The sequence below is a fragment of the Oncorhynchus kisutch genome, linkage group LG14 (assembly GCF_002021735.2).
Source record: "Oncorhynchus kisutch isolate 150728-3 linkage group LG14, Okis_V2, whole genome shotgun sequence".
In the NCBI taxonomy this organism is placed as follows: Eukaryota; Metazoa; Chordata; class Actinopteri; order Salmoniformes; family Salmonidae; genus Oncorhynchus; species Oncorhynchus kisutch.
The window spans coordinates 37766300-37781868 of record NC_034187.2 but is presented as its reverse complement, the minus strand read 5'-3'; the positions used below and the strand labels follow the sequence as shown (position 1 = coordinate 37781868).

Below are 15569 nucleotides of genomic sequence, written 5' to 3'. Positions count from 1 at the left end.
AGTTGTTTAATATCTCTATCTTCAAATGATATGGTAAATATATCCAATGCAGAAAAACATCTACATTTAAATGGTATTAATATTACATTTGTATATATATCTGTTAATTCCCACGGAAAGTTTCCACCTCTGATTATTCCCCAAAATGTGCAACCCTAGTTATGATAACCTGTTTGCAATCCCGCTAGCTTGCTGGCTAGTTAAAGAGGTTAGTTGGCTACTGCCATCAATGTTGTTTTGTTATTATCAGATTTAGCCTGTTCCACCATTTACACAATGCATTTGAATATAGTGCGGGAAATGGGAATCCGGACACAATGTCGGCACGGTAGACATTTAAATGCAGTGGTGTAAAGTATAAATACTTTAAAGTACTACTTATGTAGTTTTTGGGGTTATCTGTACTTTATTATATGTACTTTTTACTCCATACATTTGTCCTGACACCCAAAAGTACTCGTTAAATTCTGACAGGAAAATGGTCCAATTCACACACTTATCAAGAGAACATCCCTGGTCCTCCCTACTGCCTCTGATCTGGCGCACTCACTAAACACAAAATGCTTTGTTTGAAAATTGTATATTAACCAAATACTTGTAGACATTTACTGGGTGACTTTCACTTGAGTCATTCTCTATTAAGGTATCTTTTACTTTTACTCAAGTATGACAATTGAATACTTTCCCCACCACTGTTTACATGTAGGTGTAGATACATGACATACTTGGAACTCCATGATCAGAATACAAAAGCTTCGTGAAATAGCAAGTCTCGACACAGCCTTAGTCATTTACAAGCTTTTAGTCACTGGCATTTCATGAAAAAAGATGAGTATGGGGGAAAGGAATGGAGAGAAAGAAACAAGAAATGGGGTTGCTTAGCAACTGGCCACCCCCCGTCCTAGCATGTGTGGCTGTCTGGTTCACCAGGCACTCCGGAGGAGATGGAACAATATACCGCTGGGGAACCGATAATACTGCGATACAACCATTCACCGACACTCCCCATTTCGCTAGATTCAACATCCTGTTATTACACAACATTTAAGTGTATAAAGTTGGAGTTTGGGATCCTCTCCGCTGGATATGTGGTACTACTGATATTTGACTCCCATGGTCATTCAACTCCTGTTTCTGAGGACCCGCCATGTCTGCTGGTTTTCCATGCCAACGCCTAATGAATGTCATTGATTGTCAACACAACACCTAGTACTTACCCGGTGAAGTCTGCAGAGTACATGCCATAGTCAAAGACATAGACCCGGGTTATCTGACAGAAGCTGAGGTAACCCAGAGCAACTATGAAGCATAACCTGCAGAGAGAGGAGAGACAAGGTCAGTCAAAAGGTCAGACACGTTCTAATGTCTATACTAGCATACTTTGCAGAATGCACCCCCCTATATATTGTTTCATACTAGGTAGTGTGCTAGTGTGGGTATAGGAAGAGAGTCAGGGAGTCACTGGTCATGTTCTCATATGTATGCAAGTTTACAGTGTATTCAGACCATGGCTTTTTCCACATTTTGTTACAGCCTTAATTTAAAATAGATTAAATTGTTTTTCCCAGTCACTCAATCTACCACACAATAATGACAAAGCAAAAACAAGTTATTAGACAAAAATAAAATACCAAAAATGTGAACATTCTCCCCAGTCTGAGGTCCTGAGCGCTCTGGAGCAGGTTTACATAAAGGAACTCTGAACTTTGCTCCGTTCATCTTTCCCTGACTAGTCTCCCAGTCCCTGCCGCTGAAAACCATCCCCACAGCATGATGCTGCCACCCCCATGCTTCGCCGTAGGGATGGTGCCAGGTTTCCTCCAGACGTGACGCTTGGAATTCAGGCCAAAGAGTTAATTCTTGGTTTCATCAGGTGCATTTTGGCAAACTCCAAGGGAGCTGTCATGTGCCTTTTACTGAGGAGTGGCTTCCCTCTGGCCACACTACAATAAAAGGCCTGTTTGGTGGAGTGCTGCAGATGGCTGTCCTTCTGGATGTTTCTCCCATCTTCACAGAGGAGCTCTGGAGCTGTGTCAGAGTGACCATTGGGTTCTTGGTCACCTCCCTGACAAAGGCCCTTCTCCACTGAATGCACAGATTGGCAGGGTGGCCAACTGTGTTTCTTGGGGACCTTGAATGCTGCAGAATTGTTTTGTTACCCTTCCCCAGATCTGTCCCTCAACACAAACCTGTCTCGGAGCTCTATGGACAATTCCTTCGACCTCATGGCTCGGGATTTATTCAGACATCAATCCAATCAATTGAATCTACCACAGGTGGATTCCAATCAAGTTGTAGAAACATCAAGGATGATCAATGGAAACAGGATGCATCTGAGCACAATTTCAAGTCTCATAGCAAAGGGTCTGAATACTTATGTTAATAAACGTTTATTTTTAATTTTTATAAAATTTGCTAAAATATTTGTAAAAATGTTTTGCGCTTTGTCATTATGGGGTATTTTGTGTAGATTAATGAGGGGGGGGGGGTCATTTTATTCAATTAAAATAAGTCTGTAAAAGTCAAAAACGTCTGAAAACTTTCCGAATGCACTGTATATCAGTTAGCGGAAGGACTTCATGGTTCAGTTTGAGGTGAACAATATGGTCTACACATTCAACAGGTCAGACATAAAAACATGACCGTTTCCTACGATTTATTCATCTCCATGACATGATATCAATGAGAGATTACTACTATAGGTTTGTCAGTCAATACAATAGGATGGCACTACATCCTACAGGACATGAATACTATCATTTACTCTTGACAACACACTGTTCCTCCTCAGCTTCAAACCTCTTTATTCACTGCTCAAAGAGCCATTGCCGAAGCAGGGACGGTGAGCCGGACGAGAGGGCAAAAACCCAGCTCCCGCCGTCCTGTCAGTGTTGTTGGGAGACAACACCAGATTTCATTGGTGAAGGGGGAGAGAGAGGGAGCACTGTGGGCTGCTGGTACAAAGCTGACACTGATTCAGCTTGCTGGAGCATCCATCTGGTTCTCCACAATGGAAGGTATTGTGGACATCCGAGGTGCCATTAGACAAATCAACTAGTCTTTGTTGGGGATGAGGAAGAATGCTGGTGGTGTGCATCTTAGATCCAGTAAGATGGCCGTCCATGGTTACAAGGCCAAGGTGCTTCGGAATAGGAGTAAGCCTAAGTGTTTATTTGAACATGCTGTCACCTCATCAGGGTACACTTGTTGTGTTTCTCAGAACAGCAGGTGGTGGATATAAGTGTGATTGCTATCCAGTTCCAGCATATCATTCAGACTTGTAAAACCCAGGTTTCTTGACTGAAGAAAATGGTGGAAGAATTTGATTACAGAGAAGGAAACCGGGCTGCCAACGTCCTTGACATTCGTTTTCAGGGCAGTGAATCAGAGCGGATCTAAAATCATTAGACCTGTATATCGACTACCTAGGCCAAGTCAAATGCAGTGCTTCACCATGCATGCATTTTTTAAAGAAGGAATCTTAATCTATTAGAGGTTTTTTCTATTTATCCCAATGCAATATTTCAGCTCAACCACATGAAACAATGAGTTGAAGCAGTTACCAACATTTGCTGAGAAAAAGCAACAGATGCCAGAGTTTAGCTTCAATAAGTAAGTAGCTGATCCCTTGGCCTGTCTCCCAGAGGAGAGTGCTGGCTGGATCACAGAAAGGACCTACGAACAGCATTCTCCTAGGGGGCCTGGTATGTGTGTGTAAGTGTTTGCACGCGTCTACCCCAAAGGTCAGCAATATATTGGGATTCCAAGTAAGGCCAAGTTATTGGCAGGGGCGCAACATTCACTGGGGACATGACCCCTCCGGAATAAAAAAAATTGCATATTTGTCGCCCCCCAGTTATCTTTGCACTGTGAAAAACAGCGTGTGCTTTAGGACCATGCAGACTCCTCAGAGTGGTCGAATAGGCTGTTTTCTGCACGGACACTACAGGCTGTGTGAAAGCAAAGCACGGGAGCGATAGAGGCAGCTGCTGTATGTATTGCGCTTTCTCTCCGTGTTGTAAAAGCAAGCAGAGCAGAAACTGTCTACTCTTTAGTTGACTGATACAGAAGGCAAGGTAACTGCTGTATGTATTCCCAGTGTTGAGCTACTAGTACGTTACGTTAGCGAATGTTTCATCCCCTCGACTGAAGTGAATGAACTAGTAGCAGCTAGTTAGCTACCAGAGCCAGTTCAGCGCTAGCTAGCCTCTAACTATATGTCAGATAGCAATATCTAACAGCTGTTGTATGTGTATGGAATTGTTTTGTAGCCTTTGTTTTGTCCCATTTGAAGAGAAGTAATTTGATGATGTACCGTTAGCTAGCTCACTAACTTTTGCTCAATCACACTAGACCTGAATCAAATAAGAATTTGTTCTTAACTGACTTGCCTAGTAAAATAAAGAAATTAAAATGATGAAACTTGATATTTTTATTAGTCAGTATAATAAAGCAACGTTATTGATCTGTCCGTTTACCTAGCTAATCCCCTACTTTTCACACTGACACGGTATAAACAGCTCTACAGGCTTCTCCATGATGGTGTACAGTCAGTACACAACACTATGCTCATGTCTTAGCAAGATCAGATGGTGACAGGTGTCCCTGTAGGGTCAGACAGCCAGGGAAGAACAGTCTACGGAACTCAGGTGAACTTTGCAAAATATTATAACAATTAGTGGATGGCTACAACATTCCATCTGAGTTGATGGGTAGGTTACTGTCTGGAATAATGGTGATTACAATTATTGAACCATTATATTATCCATGAATAGAATCAATGTATAAATGTACACCAAGGTAATTATTTGTCATGCCAAATCTGAGCAGATGATCAGGGTCAGGCAACCAGGGAAGACCAGTCTGACAGACCAGAGGTGAACTTTTGCAGATACAACACTTTATTCTCTCTGTGCAGCAAACACTGGACAAGCCAGAAGCTTCACAGATTGAAACTATTTTAAGGCAGACAAGCAAACCTCTAAAAGTTGATTTCCAAACTGTATCAAGCGTAGTACTAGATCTCTTGACACAATGATGAAAATAATCATGGCCTCTAAACCTTCAAGCTGCATACTGGACCCTATTCCAACTAAACTACTGAAAGAGCTGCTTCCTGTGCTTGGCCCTCCTATGTTGAACATAATAAACGGCTCTCTATCCACCGGATGTGTACCAAACTCACTCAAAGTGGCAGTAATAAAGCCTCTTGAAAAAGCTAAACCTTGACCCAGAAAATAAAAACTATGGGCCTATATCGTATCTTCCATTCCTCTCAAAAATTTTTGAAAAGGCTGTTGCACAGCAACTCACTGCCTTCCTGAAGACAAACAATGTATACAAAATGCTTCAGTCTGGTTTTAGACCCCATCATAGCACTGAGACTGCACTTGTGAAGGTGGCAAATGACCTTTTAATGGCATCAGACCGAGGCTCTGCATCTGTCCTCGTGCTCCTTGACCTTAGTGCTGCTTTTGATACCATCGATCACCACATTCTTTTGGAGAGATTGGAAACCCAAATTGGTCTACACGGACAAGTTCTGGCCTGGTTTAGATCTTATCTGTCGGAAAGATATCGGTTTGTCCTCTGACAAATCAACTGTACATTTTGGTATTCCTCAAGGTTCCGTTTTAGGACCACTATTTTCAATATATATTTTACCTCTTGGGGATGTAATTCAGAAACATAATGTTAACTTTCACTGCAATGCGGATGACACTCAGCTGTACATTTCAATGAAACATGGTGAAGCCCCAAAATTGCCCTCGCTAGAAGCATGTTTCAGACATAAGGAAGTGGATGGCTGCAAACTTTCTACTTTTAAACTCGGACAAAACAGAGATGCTTGTTCTAGGTCCCAAGAAAGAAAGAGATCTTCTGTTGAATCCGACAATTAATCTTAATCGTTGTACAGTCGTCTCAAATAAAACTGAAGGACCTCGGCGTTACTCTGGACCCTGATCTCTCTTTTGAAGAACATATCAAGACTGTTTCAAGGACAGCTTTTTTCCATCCACGTAACATTGTTCAAAAATGATGCAGAAAAATTAATCCATGCTTTTGTCACTTCTAGGTGAGACTACTGCAATGCTCTACTTTCCAGCTACCCGGATAAAGCACGAAATAAACTTCAGTTAGCCCTAGTGCTAAATACGGCTGCTAGAATCCTGACTAGAACCAAAAGAATTGATCATATTACTCCAGTGCTAGCCTCCCTACACTGGCTTCCTGTCAAGGCAAGGGCTCATTTCAGGGTTTTACTGCTAACCTACAAAGCATTACATGGGCTTGCTCCTACCCATCTCTGATTTGGTTCTGCCGTACATACCTACACGTACGCTATGGTCACAAGACGCAGGCCTCCTAATTGTCCCTAGAATTTCTAAGCAAACAGCTGGAGTCAGGGCTTTCTCCTATAGAGCTCAATTTTTATGGAATGGTCTGCCTATCCATGTGAGAGACGCAAACTCGGTCTCAACTTTTAAGTCTTTACTGAAGACTCATCTCTTCAGTGGGTCATATGATTGAGTGTAGTCTGGCCCAGGAGGAGTGGGAAGGTGAACAGAAAGGCTCTGGAGCAACGAACCACCCTTGCTGTCTCTGCCTGGCCGGTTCCCCTCTTTCCACTGGGATTCTCTGCCTCTAACCCTATTACAGGGGCTGAGTCACTGGCTTACCAGGGGCTCTTTCATACCGTCCCTAGGAGGGGTGCGTCACTTGAGTGGGTTGAGTCACTGATGTGATCTTCCTGTCTGGGTTGGCGCCCCCCCTTGGGTTGTGCCGTGGCGGAGATCTTTGTGGGCTATACTCGGGCCTGGTCTCAGGATGGTAAGTTGGTGGTTGAAGATATCCCTCTAGTGGTGTGGGGGCTGTGCTTTGGCAATGTGGGTAGGGTTATATCCTTCCTGTTTGGCCCTGTCCGGGGGTGTCATCAGATGGGGCCACAGTGTCTCCTGACCCCTCCTGTCTCAGCCTCCAGTATTTATGCTGCAGTAGTTTATGTGTCGGGGGGCTAGGGTCAGTTTGTTATATCTGGAGTACTTCTCCTGTCCTACCCGGTGTCCTGTGTGAATTTAAGTATGCTCTCTCTAATTCTCTCTTTCTCTCTCTCAGAGGACCTGAGCCCTAGGACCATGCCTCAGGACTACCTGGCATGATGACTCCTTGCTGTCCCCAGTCCACCTGGCCGTGCTGCTGCTCCAGTTTCAACTGTTCTGCCTGTGATTATTATTATTTGACCATGCTGGTCATTTATGAACATTTGAACATCTTGGCCATGTTCTGTTATAATCTCCACCCGGCACAGCCAGAAGGGGACTGGCCACCCCACATAGCCTGGTTCCTCTCTAGGTTTTGGCCTTTCTAGGGAGTTTTTCCAAGCCACCGTGCTTCTACACCTGCATTGCTTGCTGTTTGGGGTTTTAGGCTGGGTTTCTGTACAGCATTTTGCGATATCAGCTGATGTACGAAGGGCTATATAAATACATTGGATTTGATAGGGGCTTTTCCCCGACGACACAAAACATGTCAAATAAAAATGTGAGGAAGACCTGGGAGACACCCACCATTGCGACCTGTACGCTCTCGTTGGCTGGCCCTCGCTTCATACTCGTCGCCAAACCCACTGGCTCCATGTCATCTACAAGACCCTGCTAGGTAAAGTCCCCCCTTATCTCAGCTCGCTGGTCACCATAGCATCTCCCACCTGTAGCACACGCTCCAGCAGGTATATCTCTCTAGTCACCCCCAAAACCAATTCTTTCTTTGGCCGCCTCTCCTTCCAGTTCTCTGCTGCCAATGACTGGAACGAACTACAAAAATCTCTGAAACTGGAAACACTTATCTCCCTCACTAGCTTTAAGCACCAACTGTCAGAGCAGCTCACAGATTACTGCACCTGTACATAGACCACCTATAATTTAGCCCAAACAACTACCTCTTTCCCAACTGTATTTAATTTTAATTTATTTATTTATTTTGCTCCTTTGCACCCCATTATTTTTATTTCTACTTTGCACATTCTTCCATTGCAAAACTACCATTCCAGTATTTTACTTGCTATATTGTATTTACTTTGCCATCATGGCCTTTTTTGCCTTTACCTCCCTTCTCACCTCATTTGCTCACATTGTATATAGACTTGTTTATACTGCATTATTGACTGTATGTTTGTTTTTACTCCATGTGTAACTCTGTGTCGTTTTATCTGTCGAACTGCTTTGCTTTATCTTGGCCAGGTCGCAATTGTAAATGAGAACTTGTTCTCAACTTGCCTACCTGGTTAAATAAAGGTGAAATAAAATAAAAAATAAAACACTATTGATGATGATAATTAATGGATACAGATATGTTAGAATGCCCAGTCATGTTCATATCAGACACAAATTAGTGCAGTTTAAGACCATCCATAGAATGTACTATATGCCTGGAAAACTGAATATCATGCAGAAATTGTATTACTCTGCTGGAGGTGTAAAACACAAAAAAGAACATATTTGCATATGTAATGGTCTTGTGAAGGCTGTCTGAATTCTTTGTTTGCTTGGAAACGTATCAGAAGTAACTGTGTAACCTAGCATTTAGAGCTGTACAGTACTATTAGGCATATGATATGAATGGTTCTGTGTGTTAATGTGTGTGTTTTCCAAACCTTTCCCTTAAAACACACAAAAAAAAGATAGGAAGGATGTTGTGTTGGTGGGAGAGAGCTGAGTTATTGACTAGACCGGTGGGAGTTAGGCGTGGAAGCAGGCTGGCTGGGTGGTCTGGATGAAATTAGATTTAGAGGATGTCTTAATAAAGAAACTAAAGTTAAGTCTTTGTACTTTATTTATAAGAGTTGTTCATTTGTTAGGCTGTTGGTTAAAGGTGCAACACAATATCGATTATTGAAATCATATCATTGATCTAGTTCAGACATATCAATCACTTAAACATATTTAATCATCTCTTACCTAGCTTGACTGTGGGCATTTTTGCTTACCTTTTGTTGTTCTAAATAGAGACTTCTAGAAGGGCCATGGGTCATATTAGAGATTGTGTGGAACATTTGCTAAGTGGAAATGTGCTTTAGATGTCCTGCCAAATCCCCCCCCCCGTGAGGAAGACCTGGGAGACACACACAGAAGGTTGACTCCTCTGGGCTCCCTTATAATAAATGGGATATTATATTATGCTAACAGGAAATGAGCAACATGTAGCAGTATATGGAGCAATATATTTATAGTTGGGGCATTCTATCTTCCTGATGTCATATGTGTTGGTGTATTTTGACCAGTTGCCTGCAGGCCTCGACAAAGCCTGGGCCTAAAGTAGACTGCCTCCCCAGTGCTTCATTTGTAAATCGAGAACTGCCGGAACAAAAAGTTACTTTGAGGAGGCGGGGGGGGGGGGTGACTTGGGGGAATCTGAGGTACCGGAACGCATTGATACCCATGCAGTACCAGTCAAAAGTTTGGATACACCTAATCAATTGAGGGTTTTGCTTTATTTTCTACATTATAGAATAATAGTGAAGACATCAAAACTATGAAATAACACATGGAATCATGTAGTAACCGAAAGTGTTAAATCAAAATATATTTTATATTCTTCAAAGTAGCCACCCTTTGCACACTCTTGGCATTCTCTCAACCAGCTTCATGAGGTAGTCACGTGGAATGCATTTCAATTCACAGGTGTGCATTGTTAAAAGTTAAATAGCGGAATTTCTTTCCTTCTTAATGCGTTTGAGATAATCAGTTGTGTTGTGACAAGGTAGGGTTGGTATACAGAAGATGGTCTTTTACCAAATAGGGCTATGTCCATATTATGGCAAGAACAGCTTAAATAAGCAAAGAGAAACAACAGTCCATCACTACTTTAAGACAATCCGTAAAATTTCAAAAACTTTGAACGAGGATAAGTTCATTAGAGTTACCAGCTTCAGAGTTCAAGTAACAGACACATCTCAACATCAACTTCTCAAAGGAGACTGTGTGAATCAGGCAATCATGGTCGAATTGCTGCAAAGAAACCACTACTAAAAAGGACACCAATAGGAAGACACTTGCTTCGGCCAAGAAACACGAGCAGTGTACATTAGACCGGTGGAAATCTGTACTTGTCTAAAATGATTGATTTTTGGTTCCAACTGCCGTGTCTTTGTGAGACGCAGAATAGGTGAACGGATGATCTCCGCATGTGTGATTCAGACCGTGAAGCATGGAGGTGGTGGTGTGATGGTGCTTTGCTGGTGACACTGTCTGATTTATTTAGAATTCAAGGCACACTTAACTAGCATGGCTACCAGAACATTCTGCAGTGATAAGCCATCCCATCTGGTTTGCGCATAGAAGGACTATCATTTGTTTTTCAAAAGGACAATGACCCAACACACATCCAGGCTGTGTAAGGGCTACTTGAACTTCTTCAAGACTGTTTGAGAGAATGCCAAGAATGTGCAAAGCTGTCAAGGCAAAGGGTGGCTACTATGAAGAATATAAAATATATATATTTTGTAATTTCTTTTGGTTACATGATTCCATGTGTTATTTCATAGTTTTGATGTCTTCACTATTATACTACAATGTAGAAACTATTAACTGTTACTGTACACACACACGTATAGTACCAGTCAAACGTTTGACACCTAGTCATTCAAGTTTCTTTATTTTTACTCTTTCAGGTGGAGTAATACACCCCTGATCACACGTAAACACAGTTCAATTTCATAGCAGCCACGTTGTATTCCTTCTCGTATCTATGCTCTCACCGCCACTTGTGGACTTCAATGCACAACACATCAGCTGTATGTGACCAGGTGAAAAAAAACTTAAGCCAACCTGCTACACAGCCTACATTGTTGTCACCATTTTAGCTAAAGTAGCATCATAGTCAGCATAGCGAATAAAACCAACGCGTTAGTAAACCCACTACAAATCATGCAGCAACGTTAGTGTGCAGTTACACCGGCAGGACCCAGTGGCAAAAAAAAATTGTAATACCATAAGCTTACCTTGATTTGGAGGAGTTTCAGTGTTGTGTTGGAAAGTCATAGCCAGCTAGCTAACATAGCAGGGTGTTTCAGTAGGCTAAACTAGCTAGCTGCAGAAACCCACTTCCTTCCAACAGCGCCAAGGTGAGCATTTGTAAAGACCATTGGCCTTATTTAGCATGATGTTGCCTGGGGGGGTAAAACTACAAGGATCAACTGTGTCAAAAGGCCCCAAAAGCAATCAAGGTGTCGTCAAGGATGTATGAATACTGAACCCCACCTTCAGAGGTCAAAGTATGTATTGAGACTACTGAACTGCACTTAGAGTTTTCCCATCCGATGTGCATTTATCAAGAGTCAACTGTATGCATCTCAAATCAACTGCATACGAGAAGTCCACCCATCTGCAATGACCATTTCACTCCCCTTACAACTGTGTGTGTGGCTCTACTGAATAACTATTGCAGTCGTTTCTGAATCACCAACAAGCCGAGTCATAGTAGAGTTGCCACGCGACGTGTCTGACCCGCAGAACCAGCCAACTGTCCACTCCGTCACGGGGCAGACATATCTCGGAGGTGACGCGGTGTCATTAGTGCCATTTCAACTGCTGCTCGTATTTCTAGACAATGACCTGGCAGCGAGCCCCGGACCCAGAGCAGTGAGGCACCACGCCTGGACCTCCGCCGCCTCCTTGGCCTCCCACTGCCCCAACCCACAATTAATCACGCCTCATAAACCCTCCAATTACCCTAATATAATAGGACAGAAAGCAGGGACATTTGCTGCAAAGGCCCAGAGTGCATAATAAAGCCATGTGTGGGAGAGAAAAGGGAAAAAAGTATTTTTGCTGGTTCCTACCAGGTTATACAATTTCTTTCACAGGCAAAAGGAAAGGTGGTCTGGGCTTCAATAGCAACATGAATAACAGATCAGCCTTTCATGTGAGGAAGCTCATTCTTCCGCTGCACTGTCTATCGCCTTTCGCTCACTTTGTCACCTCTCCTCCAACACTCGTTATTGTCAGGTTCTTTATTTCAACATCTCTGTTATCTGAATGGAGGTTTGAACCGGTAGCTCTCCAGACACGGTGCTTGTAAAGACGAGTCGTTTCGACTTATGTATGACTCAGCCAGTTATCTGCAAAATTGTTCTAGGAATTCATTAAATATATGCAATTCCTGAACTTAAAAAAAACTTCCACAAGTCCGTGTGTTATAACTGATTGACTGCTAACTGCACCAGTCCAGTAAGTCGCAGGTGTTTTATGGGTAGACAGTCTTGTCATCCAGCAGGTGGTGCTGTGTTTGCACTAGAGGCATAGAGAGCTGAGGACCACCTCACTAGAGCGTTCCCTGACCTTTCTCAGGGCATGTTCGACAGGAGAGAGAGCAAACAAGTTGAACACTACCCCAAAGAAAACAATGCTGCTACGACAACTCTACTCACGTAGCGTACCCCTTTTTTGTGCGAATAACCGCTTCAAATACCCAGGTGTCCCTTGTCCTTCTGGCTGCTTTCATCAAGTCACCAAAACAACAGTCAGTGACACCATGACAGTTATATGAGTGGGAAAACATATGGCCACCACTATACAATAATATAGTAGAAAATAGTTGCATTTTTCACAGAGGCGCTAGGCTACTCCATTAGCAAACTACCATCAAACTGGTGCCTACACTGTAGATTGATGTTTGTTCCATTTATTTGCTCTTGCGGGACTTGCGAGTGTTCCTAGCACCAGCCTCCGCTGTGTTTAATGCTTTCCGGGAAATTCCATTACAATCTGCCTGGTGAGGTGTCTGGACAAAGGCAGAGGGATGAGGAGAAAGGGATGATACTCAAAATGTTTAAAAAAATTGGCACGTGCCGATATGGTAAATAACGTGTATTTTTTGCTCTACATACTGTACTAGAAAAACTGTACCCTTGATTTCTACCTCTGCAATTTCAGTCCCCCCCGTCTTTGTCTACATCCAATGTTCACCCTCTCTTTTCGTCAGACTTTGTTACCACTCCTCTCTGACCTGAAGCAAACTCAAGCAAATGTTTTTTCAATACATTTTTATTTAACTAGGCAAGTCAGTTAAGAACAAATTCTTAATTACAATGACTGCCTACCTGGGAACAGTTTGTTAACTGCCTTGTTCAGGGGCAGTATGACAGATTTTTTTTTTACTTGTCAGCTCAGGGATTCAATCCAGCAACCTTGAGGTTACTGGCCCAAAACTAACCACTAGGCCCATGTTGATGGGAAAGACGGAAGACTTGTGCAACAACTACAGTCAGATCAATGTCATAGTCTCTTGTAGTCATATTGCAAAGTTCCACTGCAAATCTGCCTCATAACGGATAGGCTACATGATAAGATATGCACCCACGCTGCCGTTAATTTAAAAAAGAAAATATCAAAATCATTGCATATCATTTCATTCACATAGGTGGTCTCCTCCGCGCCATTTACGCCCCAACGACCACTTGATCACTACGTAAAGTAGGGAAAACTTCGAGGACAAATGTAAGTTGATGTGAAAAAGTAGAGCTCGTCTCTGCTGATTTGACAGTAGCATCTCAGCCATAGCAATCAAGCAGTAGTCATACTACATTAAACCGTTCACACATAGAAAGCAATTCGCGAACCCTTAAAAAGACCCGCCAAAAGGTAATGACAGGTTAGGTCAAATAAAATAAAAAGGTTGAAGATCAGATCTGAGGGATTCCAAAAGAGATCAACGGCATCTGCAAAAGCTCAGCACCACCCGCATTCCTGAAAAACAAAAGGCGGTTACACACAACCTCGAGGACCAACAAAATCCGAACGTGAACTGGTCACCGCTCTCTCCGTTCTCTGACTAGACCGTGGAACGCGCCAAAGAAGGTTGAGTAAGGCAGACCCAGAGGCTGAACTCTAAACCAGACCCTGCCGTGAGATGTGGTCCTGTGTCAGCTCGGAAGACAGCCACATTCCTCTGCATCCTAGAACCTCAAGAGGAGGCAAAACGCTTCCACGGAAACGACTCCATTTGCTGTTCAACTGAATTTCGGGCTTTGCTTTTGAAATGTCACCTCCGAATGTACGGAGTGCATTTTACCGTCAGGGTCGTCCTCCATTGTACCGTTGCTGGTCGTTGTGATGGATATTGAGCTGAGGTATTTGTAGAGCCTTCACTTCGGAGAGGGCTTTCATTCCATTTCACACCTGACCTCACAGCCCTGTCCCTCAGTAAAAATAACCACAGAAGGTAGCCGGGGGGAGCAATAAGTGCATTCCTCAGAGTGTTCGGGGTCATGGACACAGACGTGCGCCGCCTGAGGGGTATTTCCATCACCATCAGGAATTCAGGCTCGTCAGCACCAACAGAATGCTTTATCGCTGGAACTTACACTGGAAACATCTTAGCACAGTGATCCAAGGAAGGCCAGTCTCATCCTTCATGTAGATAAGCAGCTCTTACAATTTGTACATTGGGGAGGTGCCAGAAGAAGAAAAAAGTGAGAGCGGGATGACCTGGGGGGGTCATGCATATTTTCACATTTGCGTAGTGGCAAAGAGCAGTAGCGTTTTTTTTGCCCAGGATCTGAAAAATAATTTGCATTTCATGCAATTCTATGTCATTTTACTGGAGAGGTTAGCAGTAACTTACTTTGATGCGGACAAATTGAGAATGAGATCAATAAAAACATCCTGGTCTTTTTTCACTGACTCAACCAAACGTCGCGCAGCTTACTCAATGGTTTTACTTTGGAAAACAACGTCACTCGATAGGCCTGTTTGGAAGTTGATGAAATATTTTTAAGGCTACAGTTATATTTTTAGCAGGAGCCATTTGCTTTCCAACCTTTGTTTTCCTGTGATTAGATTTGAAATATTGCGAAAAGGCCTGTTTCGGCTGAATGCTGTTTACTGACAGACTTGCCGCATGTCCCCAACTGTAGCCTTGTGATTTTGACACACACACACACACACACAATCCAAAGCTAGGCAATAAAAAAATAAAAAATAACATTTTAAAAGTTGATCCTCTGTGGTTAAATTTATAGGCCTACTCCTGGTGTAGTAAATTATTTCTGTCTGAACAGAGCAGTAATTTTATAACTTTGGCAAAGTACTACTACCCCACCACGATAACAATAATTATTTGTATTATTACCTGCAGCACCTTCAGGCTCAGCACCCTTCCTGCGTCTATGATTCTATAAGGAAATAAATGATGAAGCGAGGCGCTCAGAGACATGGGTCGCAGGGTCACGTCTATCAGAGCAGACAGAGATTATAGACCGTTACTGGGATTCTAGTTCCGCTGTGAGAGATACAGGTGCGTTTCGCTCACCACAGCAACAACAAACGCGTCGGTCGCAAACCATAAGCCCGGGCCAGCCCAAACCTGAATCTAGTCTAGAATATCAGACGTTTTCACATGACATGTTCTTTTAGGGGGCAGGAGAATTAAAGAGGCGGCAACACGAATGAACTGGGATCGTTTTGATTAGAATTGTTACATGGTAATAGGTTCCATAACTAAACAGAGAGGTGCCGGATCCTGTTCCGGCTCAAATGATGCACTTCAGTAAAGATGAATTGAAACAGGCA

The 15569-nt window shown here is 42.9% G+C and overlaps 1 protein-coding gene across 1 annotated transcript in view; it reads right to left on the bottom strand.

Annotated features, from left to right (window-relative positions):
• Positions 1-15569, bottom strand: part of mboat2a (membrane bound O-acyltransferase domain containing 2a) — a 91287-nt gene that overhangs the window by 17160 nt on the left and 58558 nt on the right. The window contains exon 4 of the mRNA XM_031788359.1: positions 1218-1313. Within this exon, the coding sequence (XP_031644219.1) occupies positions 1218-1313 (96 nt within the window). The remainder of the gene's footprint in view (positions 1-1217; positions 1314-15569) is intronic.